The 14,869-nt window shown below is 45.4% G+C and overlaps 2 protein-coding genes across 2 annotated transcripts; both read left to right on the forward strand.

Moving 5' to 3' along the window:
* Nucleotides 1-3,544: 3,544 nt before the first annotated feature.
* LOC146356581 (vomeronasal type-2 receptor 26-like) lies at nucleotides 3,545-9,499 on the forward strand. The gene is made up of 3 exons (XM_084830197.1): nucleotides 3,545-3,835; nucleotides 6,060-6,860; nucleotides 9,155-9,499. The coding sequence occupies exons 1-3, from the start codon at nucleotides 3,545-3,547 to the stop codon at nucleotides 9,497-9,499; spliced, it is 1,437 nt and encodes a 478-aa protein (XP_084686323.1).
* Nucleotides 9,500-10,137: 638 nt separating this feature from the next.
* On the forward strand, nucleotides 10,138-14,553 carry LOC146356582 (vomeronasal type-2 receptor 26-like). Its single transcript, XM_084841254.1, has 3 exons — nucleotides 10,138-10,297; nucleotides 12,865-12,991; nucleotides 13,261-14,553. Exon 3 carries the CDS (start codon nucleotides 13,533-13,535, stop codon nucleotides 14,172-14,174), a length of 642 nt encoding a protein of 213 aa, XP_084697380.1. The 5' UTR covers nucleotides 10,138-10,297; nucleotides 12,865-12,991; nucleotides 13,261-13,532; the 3' UTR covers nucleotides 14,175-14,553.
* The last annotated feature ends 316 nt before the right edge of the window (nucleotides 14,554-14,869 follow it).

The raw sequence follows: 14,869 nt of genomic DNA on the forward strand, positions 1-14,869 counted from the left end.
CCTTCAGCCTTGGTCCTGGCAGAGGACTCTGGATTCTTCCAAGGGAGCAGCCACAAGGAAGGGGCCTGCAGCACGCATGCCAAACATGATACCTCTGCTGCTGCTGCTGCTCTTTCAGCTGCTGCCCAGTGCAGCCTTGGGGCTGCGAGAGTCAAAGTGTCCGCTGAATTTAAGGAGAGATCGATATGAAGCTTGGAATCTTTTCAGAACAGGAGACCAACTCATTAGTGGGCTTTTACCGAAACTAAATGCGGCACTACAACTAGACACCTTTTCCCACCCTCCTTCTATCTTCATGAAAATGTAAGTCATGATGCAGGGAGGTATTTCATGCTCCTCCGCTGACTTCTAATTTCTTAGGCGTATAGAAAGGGGACAATAGCTGTGTTCTCATCTCTATTCCTGGTTGTGATTCACTGAAACACAAACCCTCTAGTATGCGCATCCTGCTGTTTTCACTACTGCAGACACTTCCTTGCTTTTTAAACTATGTGATTGGAGCTATGCTAAGTAGGTTCCTTCTAGGATAAACCCATGATCTCCAGTGACGAACTTCTCTTTGCCTATGGATTCAATGCAATTGAACTTTAGTATTTAGCTTTTCCTAGATCACCAGGTAACCACCTCTATTTAATTTCCCAAGAACACAGTGTCACCGAGGAGATGCAGGTTCACTGAATTCTAGAATCAACACCAGAAGTGCTTTTATACAGGACTCTGAGATCAGGCATGTCTTTTCATCGTTTACGTGATAATCTCAAACAGTTTTACTGGATTACAAAATAGGATATAAGAGCGCACACCACATACAAAAGTACAAGTCGATGTTACAAATGAACACACTTCAAAAATCTTTCTAAGAAGTGTTTCAGGGCCACGCCTTCCTTTAAAAATGAGTAAAAGGCCTTAGGGCATATAGTTCTGAGTAGAGTAGAGTAGAGTAGAAGGAGTAGAGACTTCAAGGTGAGCACAGGTCCCGACTTTTTCCAGCTCTGCCTTCTGTAATTATATGATTTTTTATCAACTCAATAGTAATGGTTGACAAAGAACGGAACTCAAGAGCAGCCCTCCTTAATAGTTAACTCTTTTTCTTTAAAATACCCAGCTATGATCAGAGAATTTCTAGCATCAGTCTGGTTCCAACGCATCTAATGGATCCTTGTATCTAATATTTTCTATGCTGTTTTATAAATGTTGTAGCTTATGAGCGAAGTAGGGACTTCTACTTCTAAATAAATAAACAAACAAACATATATTTATTTGCAAATTAGCCAATTATGTAGTTTGGTGTAAGAGTCTTGCAAATTGTGGGAACTGGCAAAAATGATGTTTAAAAGGGGGATCAAAAGGGTTAAATCTCAAAACCCCAATAATACAAGTTCAGCTAGAATAAATGCTACAGTTTAGGAAAGGTAGCACCAAGTCAAAGTGGTCATCAACATGGTTAACGAGTAGTGGCAAGGAAGCTATTAAAGACAAGAAGGCTTCCTTCAAAAAACAGAAGGCTTCCTCCCCAAAAGAAAACACAAATGAACACAGACTTCCACAAAGGAAAGGCAAGCAGACAATAAGCAAGGCCAAAAAGGCCAACGACAAAATAAATCTTTAAATATATCAGAAGCAGGAAACCAACTAGAGCGGCAGATCAACCATCAGAGGCTTTACAAGTAGCTGAGGAAAGAAGGGAAGCAAAAAGCAAGGGAGAAAGGGGAACATATATCCAACTGAATGCAGAGTTCCAGAGAATAGCAAGGAGAGACAAAAAGGCCTTCTTCAATGAACAATGCAAAGAAATTGAGGAAAACAACAGAATGGGAAAGACTAGAGATCTCTTCAAGAAAATTGGAGATCTCAAGGGAACGTTTTGTGCAAAGACGGGCATGATAAAGGACAAAGAAGGCAGGGACCTAACAGAAGAAGACGAGATTAAGAAGAGGTAGCAAGAATACAAAGAAGAACTATACAGGAAAGATCTGAATGTCTCTGATAGCCATGATAGTGCGGTCACTGAACTTGAGCCGGACATCCTAGAGCGTGAAGTCAAGTGGGCCTTAGGAAGCATTAGTAACAACAAAGCTAGCGGAGATGACGGTATTCCAGCTGAGCTATTTAAATCCTAAAAGATGACGCTGTTAAAGTGCTGCACTCAGTATGCCAACACATTTGGAACACTCAGCAGTGGCCACAAGACTGGAAAAGGTCAGTTTACATTCCAATCCCAAAGAAGTGCAATGCCAAAGAGTGTTCAAACTACCATACAATTGTGCTCATTTCACATGCCAGCAAGGTTATGCTCAAAATCCTACAAGCTAGGCTTCAGCAGTATGCGAACCGAGAACTACCGGAAGTACAAGCTGGGTTTCGAAGAGGCAGAGGAACTAGAGATCAAATCGCCAACATTCGCTGGATCATGGAGAAAACAAGAGAATTCCAGAAAAGCGTCTATTTCTGCTTCATTGACTACGCTAAAGCCTTTGATTGTGTGGATCACAACAAACTGTGGCAAATTCTGAAAGAGATGGGGGTACCAGACCACCTTACCTGTCTCCTGAGAAACCTGTACGAGGGTCAAGAAGCAACAGTAAGAACCAGATATGGAACAACTGATTGGTGCAAAATTGGGAAAGGAGTACGACAAGGTTGCATATTGTCGCCCTGCTTATTTAACTTATATGCAGAGTACATCATGAGAAATGCTGGATTGGATGAATCACAGGTCGGAATTAAGATTGCTGAGAGAATTATCAACAACCTCAGATACGCAGATGATACCACTCTAATGGCAGAAAGCGAAGAGGATCTCAAGAGCCTCTTGTTGAGGGTGAAAGAGGAGAGTGCAAAAGCTGGTTTGAAACTCAACATTAAAAAAACGAAGATCATGGCATCTGGCCCCATCACTTCCTGGCATTCAGCTCCAGTATCTGTCTTTCCAATGAGTAGTCAGGGTTGGTTTCCTTTAGGATGGACTTATTTGACCTCCTTGCAGAACAGGGGACTCGTAAGAGTCTTCTCCAGCACCGCAGTTCGAAAGCTTCAATTCTTTGGCACTCAGCTTTTCTTATAGTCCAACTCTCACAGCCATACGTTGCTACTGGGAAAACCATAGCTTTGATTATGTGGACCTTTGTCAGCAAGGTGATGTCTCTGCTTCTTACTACGCTGTCTAGGTTTGCCATAGCTTTCCGTCCAAGGAGCAAGCGTCTTAATTTCATGGCTGCAGTCACCATCTGCGGTGATCTTGGAGCCCAAGAAAGTAAAATCTGTCACTGCTTTCATTTCTTCCCCTTCTATATGCCAGGAAGTGATGGGGCCAGATGCCATGATCTTCGGGGGGGGGGGGCAGTTGGTATTAGCTAACTTAATGATTTAATGTGTTTTTAGCTATTTAAATTATTTATTGTTTTACACTGTTTAAATTGAGTTCATCTGTATGCTTCTCTGAGATTCTAATGATATAGGTTGGGATACAAAAGTTATACATACACATATACTTACATACATACATACATACATACATAAATAAATAAATACATTTTGCTACAGAATGGCAGACATAATTTACTTCCATGACCTGGGCTTCTTGTCGGCCATTCATGAAATCAACCAAAATCCCAGGCTCTTACCCAACATCACCCTGGGTTACAACATCTATGACAACTATTTCAGTGCAAGGATCACGTATGATGCCATGCTAGATCTGCTGTCTCCTGGGCAGAAGAATATTCCAAACTACAGCTGTGGAAGACAGAATGACCTGTTGGCTGTTGTAGAAGGTGCAGACTCTGAAATCTCCGTCCATATTTCAGCTACGTTGGGTATCTACAAAATCCCACAGGTAGGAAGAGGTGGGGTGCAGTGTATAGCATTGGGACTAAAGCCCGAAAAGGCCTTCAGTTGCCTGGGAGGAAAGTTCCTGTTTGCCTCTAGCCTTATATGACTTTTGAAAATCTGTATTATTATTTTTTTAAAAAAATAGCCTTTTATTACTGTATTTCTACCATGCTAAATTCTCCTCCAAACATAACTAACAGTGAACTCTGGTTGAAACCAGAGGAGGAAGCAGATGACCAGAGGAGGGAGCAATATTCAATATCATTGAATACCGAGAAAATAGAGGATAATACCCAGGTAGGATGTTGGGGACTGTATATGTTGTGAATGGCATGAATGTGGAAACGGGTGATGCTAAATTAACATACCTCTTTCGATTTCTCTCAAAAATGCCTTTATCTCTGCAATTAGGAAGTTTTGATCCTTTCTATATAACTCTGGCAGAATTCCCATGCATACACATTTGGGACAAAGCTTTCCACACTGGAACTTAAAAATAGGGATTTTTTTTTTTTAAGTACTGAAATCATTTTGCTTTGGCAAATATTTAAGATTTTGTTCTGTCCATTGAATGAGAGAAGATGAGAATCCTTGGACACATTTCAGCTTAAAAGGCAAGTCAGTAATGACACTGGAGAGAGGTTCATGCAGATACTGAGAACTTTTCTCATCTGGACGTTGATAACATTATGCATGATGTGAAGAAGGTAGACACATAGGAGTTTTTCTCCCTCTCTCATAATACTTGGATGCAATGGAGTCATTCGAGGAAGCTGGATAGTGGGACATTCAGGACTGATAAAATGAAGAACTTCTTCATGTCATTAAGTTGTGGAACTTGCAGCCAACAGCACGCATATTTTTCAAAGGAGATTAGATAAAAGACAATAAAATCAATCAACCATTTTCTTTGTACAGCACTTTTCCATACAGCATGCTCAAGGCAGTTCACAACAACAAAACATTAGGAAAAACACACAATGCATATACATAATATAGAAACGTAAAAAAATATCATGACAATTATAACACATCAACATCAAAACTAATAATTCACTATCAGAAAAAACCATGGTAGAGTGAGGCCTTTTGAAGACCTTCAGAGGGAAGCAAGGCCAGTTCTTAATCTGAGGGGGTAGCAGGAATGGGGTAAAACATGAAACTGAGTACTGGGATATTCAGGAGATATAAAAGGAAGTATGTCTTCACACACTGTGTCATTAGGTTGTGGACTTTGCAACCAACAGTATAGATAGCTCTCAAAATGGACAAGACAAATATCAATCCATCAATCAACTGACAATTTTATTTGTATAGCACTTTCCCATACAGTCTGATCAAAGTAGTTCACAGCAACAAGCATTATGAAAAACAACAACAGAAATCATACACATACATATTAAAGAAAAGTCCAAACTATTTCATAGCAAGTATGTAATAAAAACATCCATATCAAAACTAAGAACTCACAATGACAAAACAACCACACTGTCAAACACCCTCTGACATTGATGGTGATGCGTACGGCAGTGGAGTAAAACACCGTGTGACCTTGATAGTCAGGCATACGGCAGTTGAGTAAAACACCCTGTGACCTTATAGGCATACAACGGTAGAGTGTGGCCTTTTAAAGAGCTTCAGAAGGAAACAGGGCCAAATGTCACTTCCACGTCACAGCAGGAACGAGATAAAACTCCCTCTGGCCCTGATGACGAACAGCAGGGAGCAAAGGTCTCCCACCGGATGATGGTGAGGGAAGCAGCAGCCAAAAGACATTGCCAAGGAAGGCAGGGCCAGTCCAAGGGGTTAGCAAGAGATGGACAAAACCCTCTCTGGTCTTAGCTCCATCCGCACTGAAGGTGAAGGGTACGATTCTCCATGGCTACTTGTCATGACTATATCCTTCTGTCAAGAGCAGGGGCACCATACGATGAATTCAAGTTGTTGAATGCCAGGAGCAGAAAGCTTAACTTGCCCTCATGGCCTACTTGTGGACTTCCCCCACACAGCTGGTTGGCCACAATGAGAAACAAGAAGCTGGACTAGGCAGGCCCTGTGGACCCCAAATGAATGGTTGCCCATTGGCAGAAAACTCTGCTGTGCAGGGGTGCTGTGGTGATGATTGCAGAACCCAGCTAATCTGCCTCTTAGCTTTGTCATAGATGGGACTGGCCTTACAAAAAAAGCCCCCCAAAAGTTTCACATTGATCTCCCTTTTTCCTTACTAGGTCAGTTATGCTTTCACCTCCCATAACTTTAAGGATAAAACTCAATTCCCTTTTTTCCACCGGATGGTCCCAAAAGATGAAGACCTGTACCTGGGGATGGTCAAACTGCTCCTGCATTTCAGATGGACGTGGATCGGTCTCTTTGCTCCCAACAATGACAATGGGGAAAGGTTCATGGAGATACTGACACCGGTGCTCACCAGCCATGGTATCTGTGTTGCTATTTCAGAAATAATCCCTGAAATGAACATGCATAAATTGAATCTTCCCATTCTATCTGTTGTCAAGTGGAGACAAGTCAAGGTATTTGTTTTCTATGCAGAGACTCGCTCTTTCTATGATGGACTGTTCCTTCTAAAGCAAATACTTGAAACACTGGTGAAACCCACAGAAGGGAGAGTCTGGATCACAACAGCTTTGTGGGATATCACCTCAACAGTGTCTGACAGCTGGTTACATTTTCAGCACAGCCACTGGTACTTTTCCTTTTCGATCCAGACAAACAACAGGCCAAAGCATGCCAATGTTGACCTCCGTCACATCACTCCTTACATGGAAAAAGCATTTCGTTGTTTCTATTCAAAATACGCGTTGTCAGTGAAAGGGAGGAGTCGATGTGAACAGAAAGAGAAATTGCCCCTGGATGTGTTGGAACAAGCTCTGTCTCAAGACAACTACCATGTTTACAACAGTGTCCAGATGGTGGCACGAGCATTACATGAAGCCTACTCTTCCAGATCCAAGCATATGATGATGGTGGACAGAGAAAGGTTGGAACTTCCAAGTCTACAGGCATGGCAGGTATTTGCTTTTCCATCCCAGATGCCTCTAGTAAAAAATACAGAATTTCTCATTCATGGGTCATTAATTGTGGAACCAGACTCTGCGAAGATTTCAGGCACAGTGGTCTGGGCAAATGCTGCACATAGAACATAAGAAGAGCCATGCTGGATCAGACCAAAGGTCCATTTAGTCCAGCATTCTCTTCACACAGTGGCTAACCAGCTGTTGACCATGAACCCAAAAGCAGGACATGAGCGCAACAGCACCACCCCACCCATGTTCCCCTGCAACTGGTGCCAATGGACTCATTGCCTCTGCTACTGAAGGTAGTACATAGCCATCAGGACTAGAAGCCATTGATAGCCTTCCCCGGCAGCAAGTTGTCCAACCCCCTTTTGAAGCCATCCAAATTGGTGGCCATCACTACATCCTGTGGTGGTAGGGTGTTCCATAGTTGAGCTATGTGATGTGTGAAGAATCCTTTTATCCATCCTGAATCTCCCACCAATCAGCTTCATGGGATGACCCCTTGGGCTCTAGTATTTTGAGAGCAGGAGAAAAATGTCTCCATATCCACTTTCTCCACACCATGCATAATTTTGTAGACCTCTATCATGTCTCCCCTTTCCCTCCTTTTTTCTGAGCTGAACAATCCCATCATCATCTTAACAATCCCATCTGAGCTATGCAATCCCATTTAGCGTAGCCTAAATGATCTAGGTGGCTTAAGAGACGATCAAGCAACAGCTGAAGGTTTAAGTGGGGAAGTAGCTGAGCCCAAGAATCTAACTGAGTAAGTTTATTACATAAAAGAAGAAGAAGAAAACAGGGTAGGGAAAGAAAGTAGTGAGAGACTGCCTGTGGGGACAGGGCTAGTGAGGGCACAAGTGTGGCAAAGGGGCAGTCTCTGCTTTACTCTTGTGCCCTCACTGGCCATGTCTCCCAAGGGCAGCGTACAACTGGTTTAAGTTGCTGCTACCATAAAAATCCGTATGAAATGGCATGCAACTGGGCCTGCAGCCTTGTCTGGCTGGCTGCAGCACCACTTTTTTTTGCCAGGGGGGCTACACTAAGAGGAGGAGCCCCATTGTGGGTACACCATGACTACAGTTGCTGGTTGGCCACTGTGTGAACAGAATGCTGGCCTGGATGGACCCTTGGTCTGACCAAGCATGGCTCACCTGCCTGCCTGCCTGCCTGCCTGCCTGCCTGCCTGCCTGCCTGCCTGCCTGCCTGCCAGCCTGCCAGCCTGCCTGCCTGCCTGCCTGCCTGCCTGCCTGCCTGCCTGCCTGCCTGCCTGCCTGCCTATCTATCTATCTATCTATCTATCTATCTATCTATCTATCTATCTATCTAATCTATCTACTGCATTTCTATCCCACCTTTTTTCCTCCAAGGAACCCAAGAAGGCATACATGATCCTCCTCCTCTCCTTTTTATCCTTAAAACAACAACCCTGTGAGGTAGGTTGGGCTGAGAGTCTGGGCCTGGCCCAAAGTCAGCCAGCGAGCTTCCATGGCCAAGTGGGGACTAGAACCCGGATCTCCCAGTTCCCAGTCCAACACTCTAGCCACTACACCACACTGGCTGCTCTATTCCTATATACCTTCAAAGGGTCTGTTGGGCCCTCCCAGGCCATGGGGCCTTCTATCTTCACCCAGTGCTCAGGTTGTGGCAACACCACTGACTCCGACTTCCAGACGTCTCCTCCAGGTGGAAAACTAAATTGATCTATCTATTTGAGAAATGTTGGATCAAATTTGGGTAGTTGGGACAGGCAAAACAAAAAGTGACCCCTCCTCAGTTCTGTGGGGTTCAAGGTCATGGAGGCAGAACTCAGTGGTGCCATCCAAACCTTGTCCCAGAAGCTTATTCCTAGCAACTTTTCCAAAGCCCTTGGGAGTAACACTGCATGATGGAGCTCCTGGGGCAGATATGGCCACCACCCGATCGCAGGTGCTAGGAAGTGCTCCAGGCAACAGTAGTGCCTTTCGCACCCCATTCTGTGAATGTAGACACCCTTTACCAGTTCAGCAAGAATCCCCCCAATCACTGGCTGAAAGGGGATGTTCATTCGGGGAGCAGAATTAAATTATCTGATGGTTTGAATGCTAGATTTTCCCAAAAGGCCAAGGCAGAAAGAAGGGATGTCAGGGTTTGTTTGTTTTGTATCAATATATTTGAACCAAAATTACACAACCATTATAGCTTTAGAAGGCACATGCTCCGGTTTCGATTCAAGAGACACTAGCTCTCAAAATGGGCAGTGCTGAGATAACTGACATTGTTTCTCCTTGTCTCTGTCTTTCCAGCTTCACCCTTTCCTGAGAAACTTTGGGTTTTCCAATACTTGCATGGATGGAATGTATCTAGATGGGGATGGGGACGTGACAGCCAACTTCGATATTTTGTTGAACTGGGTGGTGCCACCCAATGCCTCAGTTGTCACAGTGAAGTTTGGGAGTCTAGAGAGACGGGCATCCCCATACCATGAGTTCCAACTTGATGAGGATCCCACTGTGTGGCATAAAGATGTGAGGAAGCCCATCTCTTCTAATGGTAGAGCCACTGAGATAGGGGTCCCAAAAATGGAGCCCAAGAGTACTAGTGGGTCTGCAGGGAACTTCAAGGATGCCCGCAAAGGTTTCCACTCCTAGGGATGGGGGAGAATTTCTCCCCTAAACTTCGGGGGGCCGAGTGCCAACGCATTCGGCCCCCCGAAATCGGCGGTGAAATTCTCCGCCACCCCCCGCCACCCCCCCAGGATGGGACTTACCTTTCACGAATGTCCCTCCTGGTGGCAGGTCCTGGCGGCGGTTCGTCAGGTCTTTGTCAGGGGCGGGGGTGGCAGCCGGTCTTTTGACCGGTTGCCGCCGCTGCCATTACAAGGAAAGTAAAAAAAAAAAAACCTGGGATAGGCTACGTAACGATTAACGTAGCCTATCACAGCTAGATCTCCAAAGTCAGCCATGATAGGCTAGGTTAATTGTCACGTAGCCTATCACGGGTGACTTTGAAAAAAAAAGTGCGTACGCAAATGGCGGCCCCCATAGGGAGCCGCCATTTGCGTTCCTTATTTGGTCCCTGTAGTCTACGTAAAGATTTACGTAGACTACAGTGACCAAATAAGGAATGCAAATGGTGGCTCCCTGTGGGAGCCGCCATTTGCATACGTGCTTTTTTTTTTCTTCAAAGTCACCCGTGATAGGCTACGTGACGATTTACGTAGCTATCACAGCTGACTTTGGAAATCTAGCCGTGATAGGCTACGTAAATTGTTACGTAGCCTATCACGGGGGTGGTTTTTTTTTTTTTCCCACGGCCGGGTAGACGGGGCGCTTCTACCTGGCCTGAATTTCGGCTGGGCGAGGCGGGGTGCCTCCCCTGCCTTGCATGAACTTCGGGGGGAGAAGCGAAGCGCCTCCCCCCCACCGCGAAGCAAGCTTCGAGGACAGGTAAGGGACTTTCATCCATCCCTATCCACTCCCTGCCCCCTTCAAACATATTTATTTATTTATTTATTTATTTATTTATTTATTTATTTATACACCTCAAAAACCGTAAGGTTGTCAGGTTCTACTTCATTTTCCCAAACCCACTGCTGATCAGCAGTTGGGCAGGCAAAAGGAGAAGGAAGGAGTTGCTTCCTGGTCCTTTTCAAAATTCTTCCACCCACACAGACTTTTCCCCTGTGCTCTCTCTCTCTCTCTCTCTCTCTCTCTCTCCCCTCTCCCCTTTCCCCTAGCCTGCTACTTGTCTCACTCCAAAATGATTCTTTGCTCCCATCTACCCCTTTGCTGTGCTATTTACCTTTCCCTCCCATCTTCTAGCCACACATTTTATTTGCCTCACAGCACTTTTCATGGCAAGTCCTTAACAATCCAAAGCTCCAGTCCATGTGCAGAGTGTCTCCAAAAGCCCAGATGATGATGGATCCAAACAGAGAAGGTATGGGGCAATGAAGATGAGATGTTCCTAGCAAAGGCTCTTCCTAGTTTAAACGGGAAGGCATGACTGTAGAACACCCCCTCCAGATCCCTTAACAGACAAGGGCCTTTAGCCTTTCAGCAAGGCCCCTGTCTGAACTAGGGATGTCAGAGAATTCCGCCATGGATCTCGGTGAGGCCGAATGCCAGTGCATTCGGCCCCCGAACTCCGTGGCGGAATGGCCTGCACCCCCATCCCCCCCCCCACAGATCCACCCCGGGACGAGACTTACCTGGGGCGGATGTTCTGGGCGGCGGTGGCTCCGGTGGCAGCTCCAGCAGTGGCTCCGGCAGCGGCGGCTCCGGCAGCTGGTCTTTCAACCGGCTGCCACCACTGCCATTTGCAGTCTCGTCTTCTTTTTTTTACAGAGACGTGATAGGCTACGTAAGTTTCTACGTAGCCTATCACGTCTCTGTAAAAAAAAAAAGACGAAGAAAAATAAGGAATGCAAATGGCAGCGGCCATAGCCACCGCCATTTGCGTATGCATTTTTTTTTCCTGTACCCAGAGCCTTCCGCGGCCAGAAATCCAGCCGCGGACAGCCCTGGCCTGGGCTGCCGCGGAGCACAGCCGGCTTTCGAGGATTTGGGGGGGGAGGACCAGATCGCCTCCCCCCCCAGCGAGGGTTCCGGGGGGAGGGACGGAGCACCTCCCCCCACAGCGGAACCCAGCAGAGCCAGGTAAGCGGGGTTTCGTACACCCCTAGTCTGAACAGGGCGGCACTGCTCAGCCCTCCAGCAGTGTCGCTTTAACCTGGGTGACCCTTCTGCAATCCCTGCCCCACCTCTGTCAGATTCTCACAGGCAGCTCCCAGCCTCCCTGCCTACCAAGGCCGGACCAGCATGTGGACAGGGAGTTGGGTGACTTCCCTGGCTCTGCTCTGAGAACACTGACAGAGAGAGGTTCACACAGTCTCTGACATCCCAGAGGCTGAATAGGCCCAAGCCTTTCCAGGCTACTTCTAATCACATCCTGGCTATAACCTACAAGGCTCTGACAATTAGTTCCTCCTCTCAGCCCTTAGCCTTGTTCTTGTTTTCTCTCCCTCCCCATTCACTATTCTCATTCTTCACACAAACTTGCACACACACACACACACACCACCTTCTGGCTGGGGATTGTGATGGCAGAGGAAGATGTAGGAACACCTGGTGGGGAATGAAGTGGTTGAATCTCGCATTGGGCTAGGGAAAATGTTTTCTTTCTTTTGGGGGGCTGGAGTATTTTCCATTCCTTTGGGGCTGGGGAGAGGTGTATGTGTATGTGTGAGAGAAAGAGTGTTGATTGGATGAGTGCACCAATCCTCTGTAAGCCTACTCAGAAGAAATCCCCACTGAGTTCCATGTAAGCATGCAGAGGATTGCAACCTTAACTAGGTATTTTTTGACCCAAATATGTGCATTGGCTTGGGAGTTCATACCCTTCCTCTGCTTGTTCTCAATTTCTTGAGTGAATTACTATTCGTTTGACTAGCCAGCCCCACATAGCACCCATGATGTGAGTAGCTACATTCTCCATGGAAGCCATTTTGTTTTGGTGCCTCCAGCAGTTTCTTAGATTTCCAAATGTGCTCACAATGTACGGGGGGGGGGGAAATACAGTGATCAGAACTGTACACGGTAATCCAACTCTGGTCGTACCATCAATGTGTATACAGGAAATATGAATTTTGGCAGTTTAATTTTTGATTCATTGTCTAATTACACCTAACGTGGAATTTGCCTCTTTACAGCAACTGCACACTAGGTCAACATTTTCATGGAGCTGTCCACCACAACCCCAAAATGTCTTCCTTGGTCAGTCACTGCTAGCTAATATGCTGTCAATGCCTATACATGAAATTGGGATCTTTCACCCCAATATGCATTACTTTAGACATTTATACATTGCAATGCATTTGCCATTTTAATGCTCCTTCCCAAAGTGTAGGCGGACCTTTTGGAGCTGTACAATTCTGTTTGCTTTTAATCACTGCCAGAGCTTCCAAATACACCACGAACACTTTTCCCTCAATGTTCCTTGTCTTTCTGCCTAGACTTTGCCTTATTCAAGATGTACCAGAAGCTGCTTCCCTGGATACATCAAGGGGATTCAGGAAGGAAAGCCCATTTGCTGCTATGCTTGTTCTCCATGTGCAGAAGGGACTATCTCCACTCATGAAGGTAAGGAGTTCCAGAGGAAAAGGAAGCCCTTTGGGAACAGGGCAAAGACCCACTGCAACATTTTAACTAAGGGCTGCTGGTTGGTTGGTTTTTTTCCAGGACATTTTTTAAAAGAAACTAATTTCTTAGTGATGTATAAGAGAAAATCCTAGAGCACAGACAAATACAGACAGATTTTGTTGATACCAAATCACTCTTCTTCTTCTTCTTCTTCTTCTTCTTCTTCTTCTTCTTCTCCTCCTCCTCCTCCTCCTCATCCTCCTGCTCAGATGCAGACCATTGCACCAGATGTCCAGAAGATCAGTATCCCAACAAAGAACAAGATCAATGTCGTCCCAAGGAAAAAGTCTTCCTCTCCTATGAAGAATATTTGGGGGTCATTCTGGCTTCCTTTGCCCTATTCTTCTCCTTAACCACTGGCTTTGTGTTAGGAATCTTCATTAGAAACCTAGAAACTCCTATAGTCAAAGCCAACAACCGGACCCTCTCCTACGTTCTCCTCATCTCCCTGCTGCTTTCCTTCTTGTCCTCCTTCCTCTTCATGGGTCAGCCGAGGAAAGCAACCTGCCTCCTCCGACAAACAGCCTTCAGCATTATCTTCTCAGTTGCTGTCTCTTCTCTGTTGGCAAAAACCATCACTGTGGTGCTGGCCTTCCTGGCCACAAAGCCAGGGAACAAGATGAGGAGATGGCTGGGGAAGAGCTTGGCCAACTCCATTGTCATTTCCTGTTCCATTGTCCAGGTTGTCATCTGCGCCATCTGGCTGGGGATCTGTCCACCCTTCCCTGACTCTGACAGGCATGCCCAGCCTGGACAGATCATCCTGCAATGCAATGAAGGGTCTGTTGCCATGTTTTATAGTGCCCTTAGTTACATGGGCTTCCTGGCTGCCATCTGCTTTGTGGTGGCTTTCCTAGCCAGGAAGCTGCCCGGGGCCTTCAATGAAGCGAAGCTGATCACCTTCAGCATGCTGGTCTTCTACAGCATTTGGGTATCCTTTGTGCCCACCTACCTGAGCACCAAGGGGAAATACATGGTAGCTGTGCAGGTCTTCTCTATCTTGGCCTCCAGTGCTGGGTTGCTGGGCTGCATTTTTCTTCCCAAATGCTATATCATGTTATTAAGGCCTGATCTGAATGCAAAGGAACATCTGAAGATGAAAACAGAAGAAGGTGGCATCTGAATCTTAAAGTAGGCTTTGAAATCAAATGCTGACAAAAAAATCAGGCAAATGTCAGGGTAGAGATGTGAAGGCCTGGAAACAAACCAAACAATTTTGGGGGAGGATGGAAGAAAGAAATATTGTCCTCTTCCCCCCACACCTCCGGCATTTTGTTTCATTTTTTCATAAACTTGTGGAAAATTAAAATTTTGATTATCATGCATTTTCCTTTAGAATGATGAACTAAAATTCTGAGCCATTTTAAGCTATTTTAAATTGCTTTTAAACTTTGTGTGCTGAAGTTTTTTATATCATGTTTTTGTTTTGTAATTGAAACACCTAGTGGGTTTTTGCTATTTGGCAGGGAAGGAATCAAATGAATGAATAAATAAATCCTGTATATTTACTGAGTTCAGATAGCAGAATAACCCACAATGTGTTCAATAAGTCATGATGGCTTAGTTAACCCATTGTTGGGTATCATGTCCGTTGAGAATTTTTAAATCCATAATGGCTTACTTGGCTGAAAGAAGCCACTCTGATAACCCACAATCTTCAGAAAAGGTTATTTCACCCTCTGTAGGTTATCGTGTCATCTGACACTCCCTGCGGCTCATTCCGGTCACCTGCAGAATTGGCTGGTAAGAGCAGGCAAAACTGCTTTGGCTGCTGTGCTCCAGCCTGCAGAGCCCTTTTCCAAGGTCTGACAAGCAGCC

Source organism: Heloderma suspectum, chromosome 2, assembly GCF_057233095.1.
Source record: "Heloderma suspectum isolate Gila_16-S chromosome 2, 16-S_ref, whole genome shotgun sequence".
In the NCBI taxonomy this organism is placed as follows: domain Eukaryota; kingdom Metazoa; phylum Chordata; class Lepidosauria; order Squamata; family Helodermatidae; genus Heloderma; species Heloderma suspectum.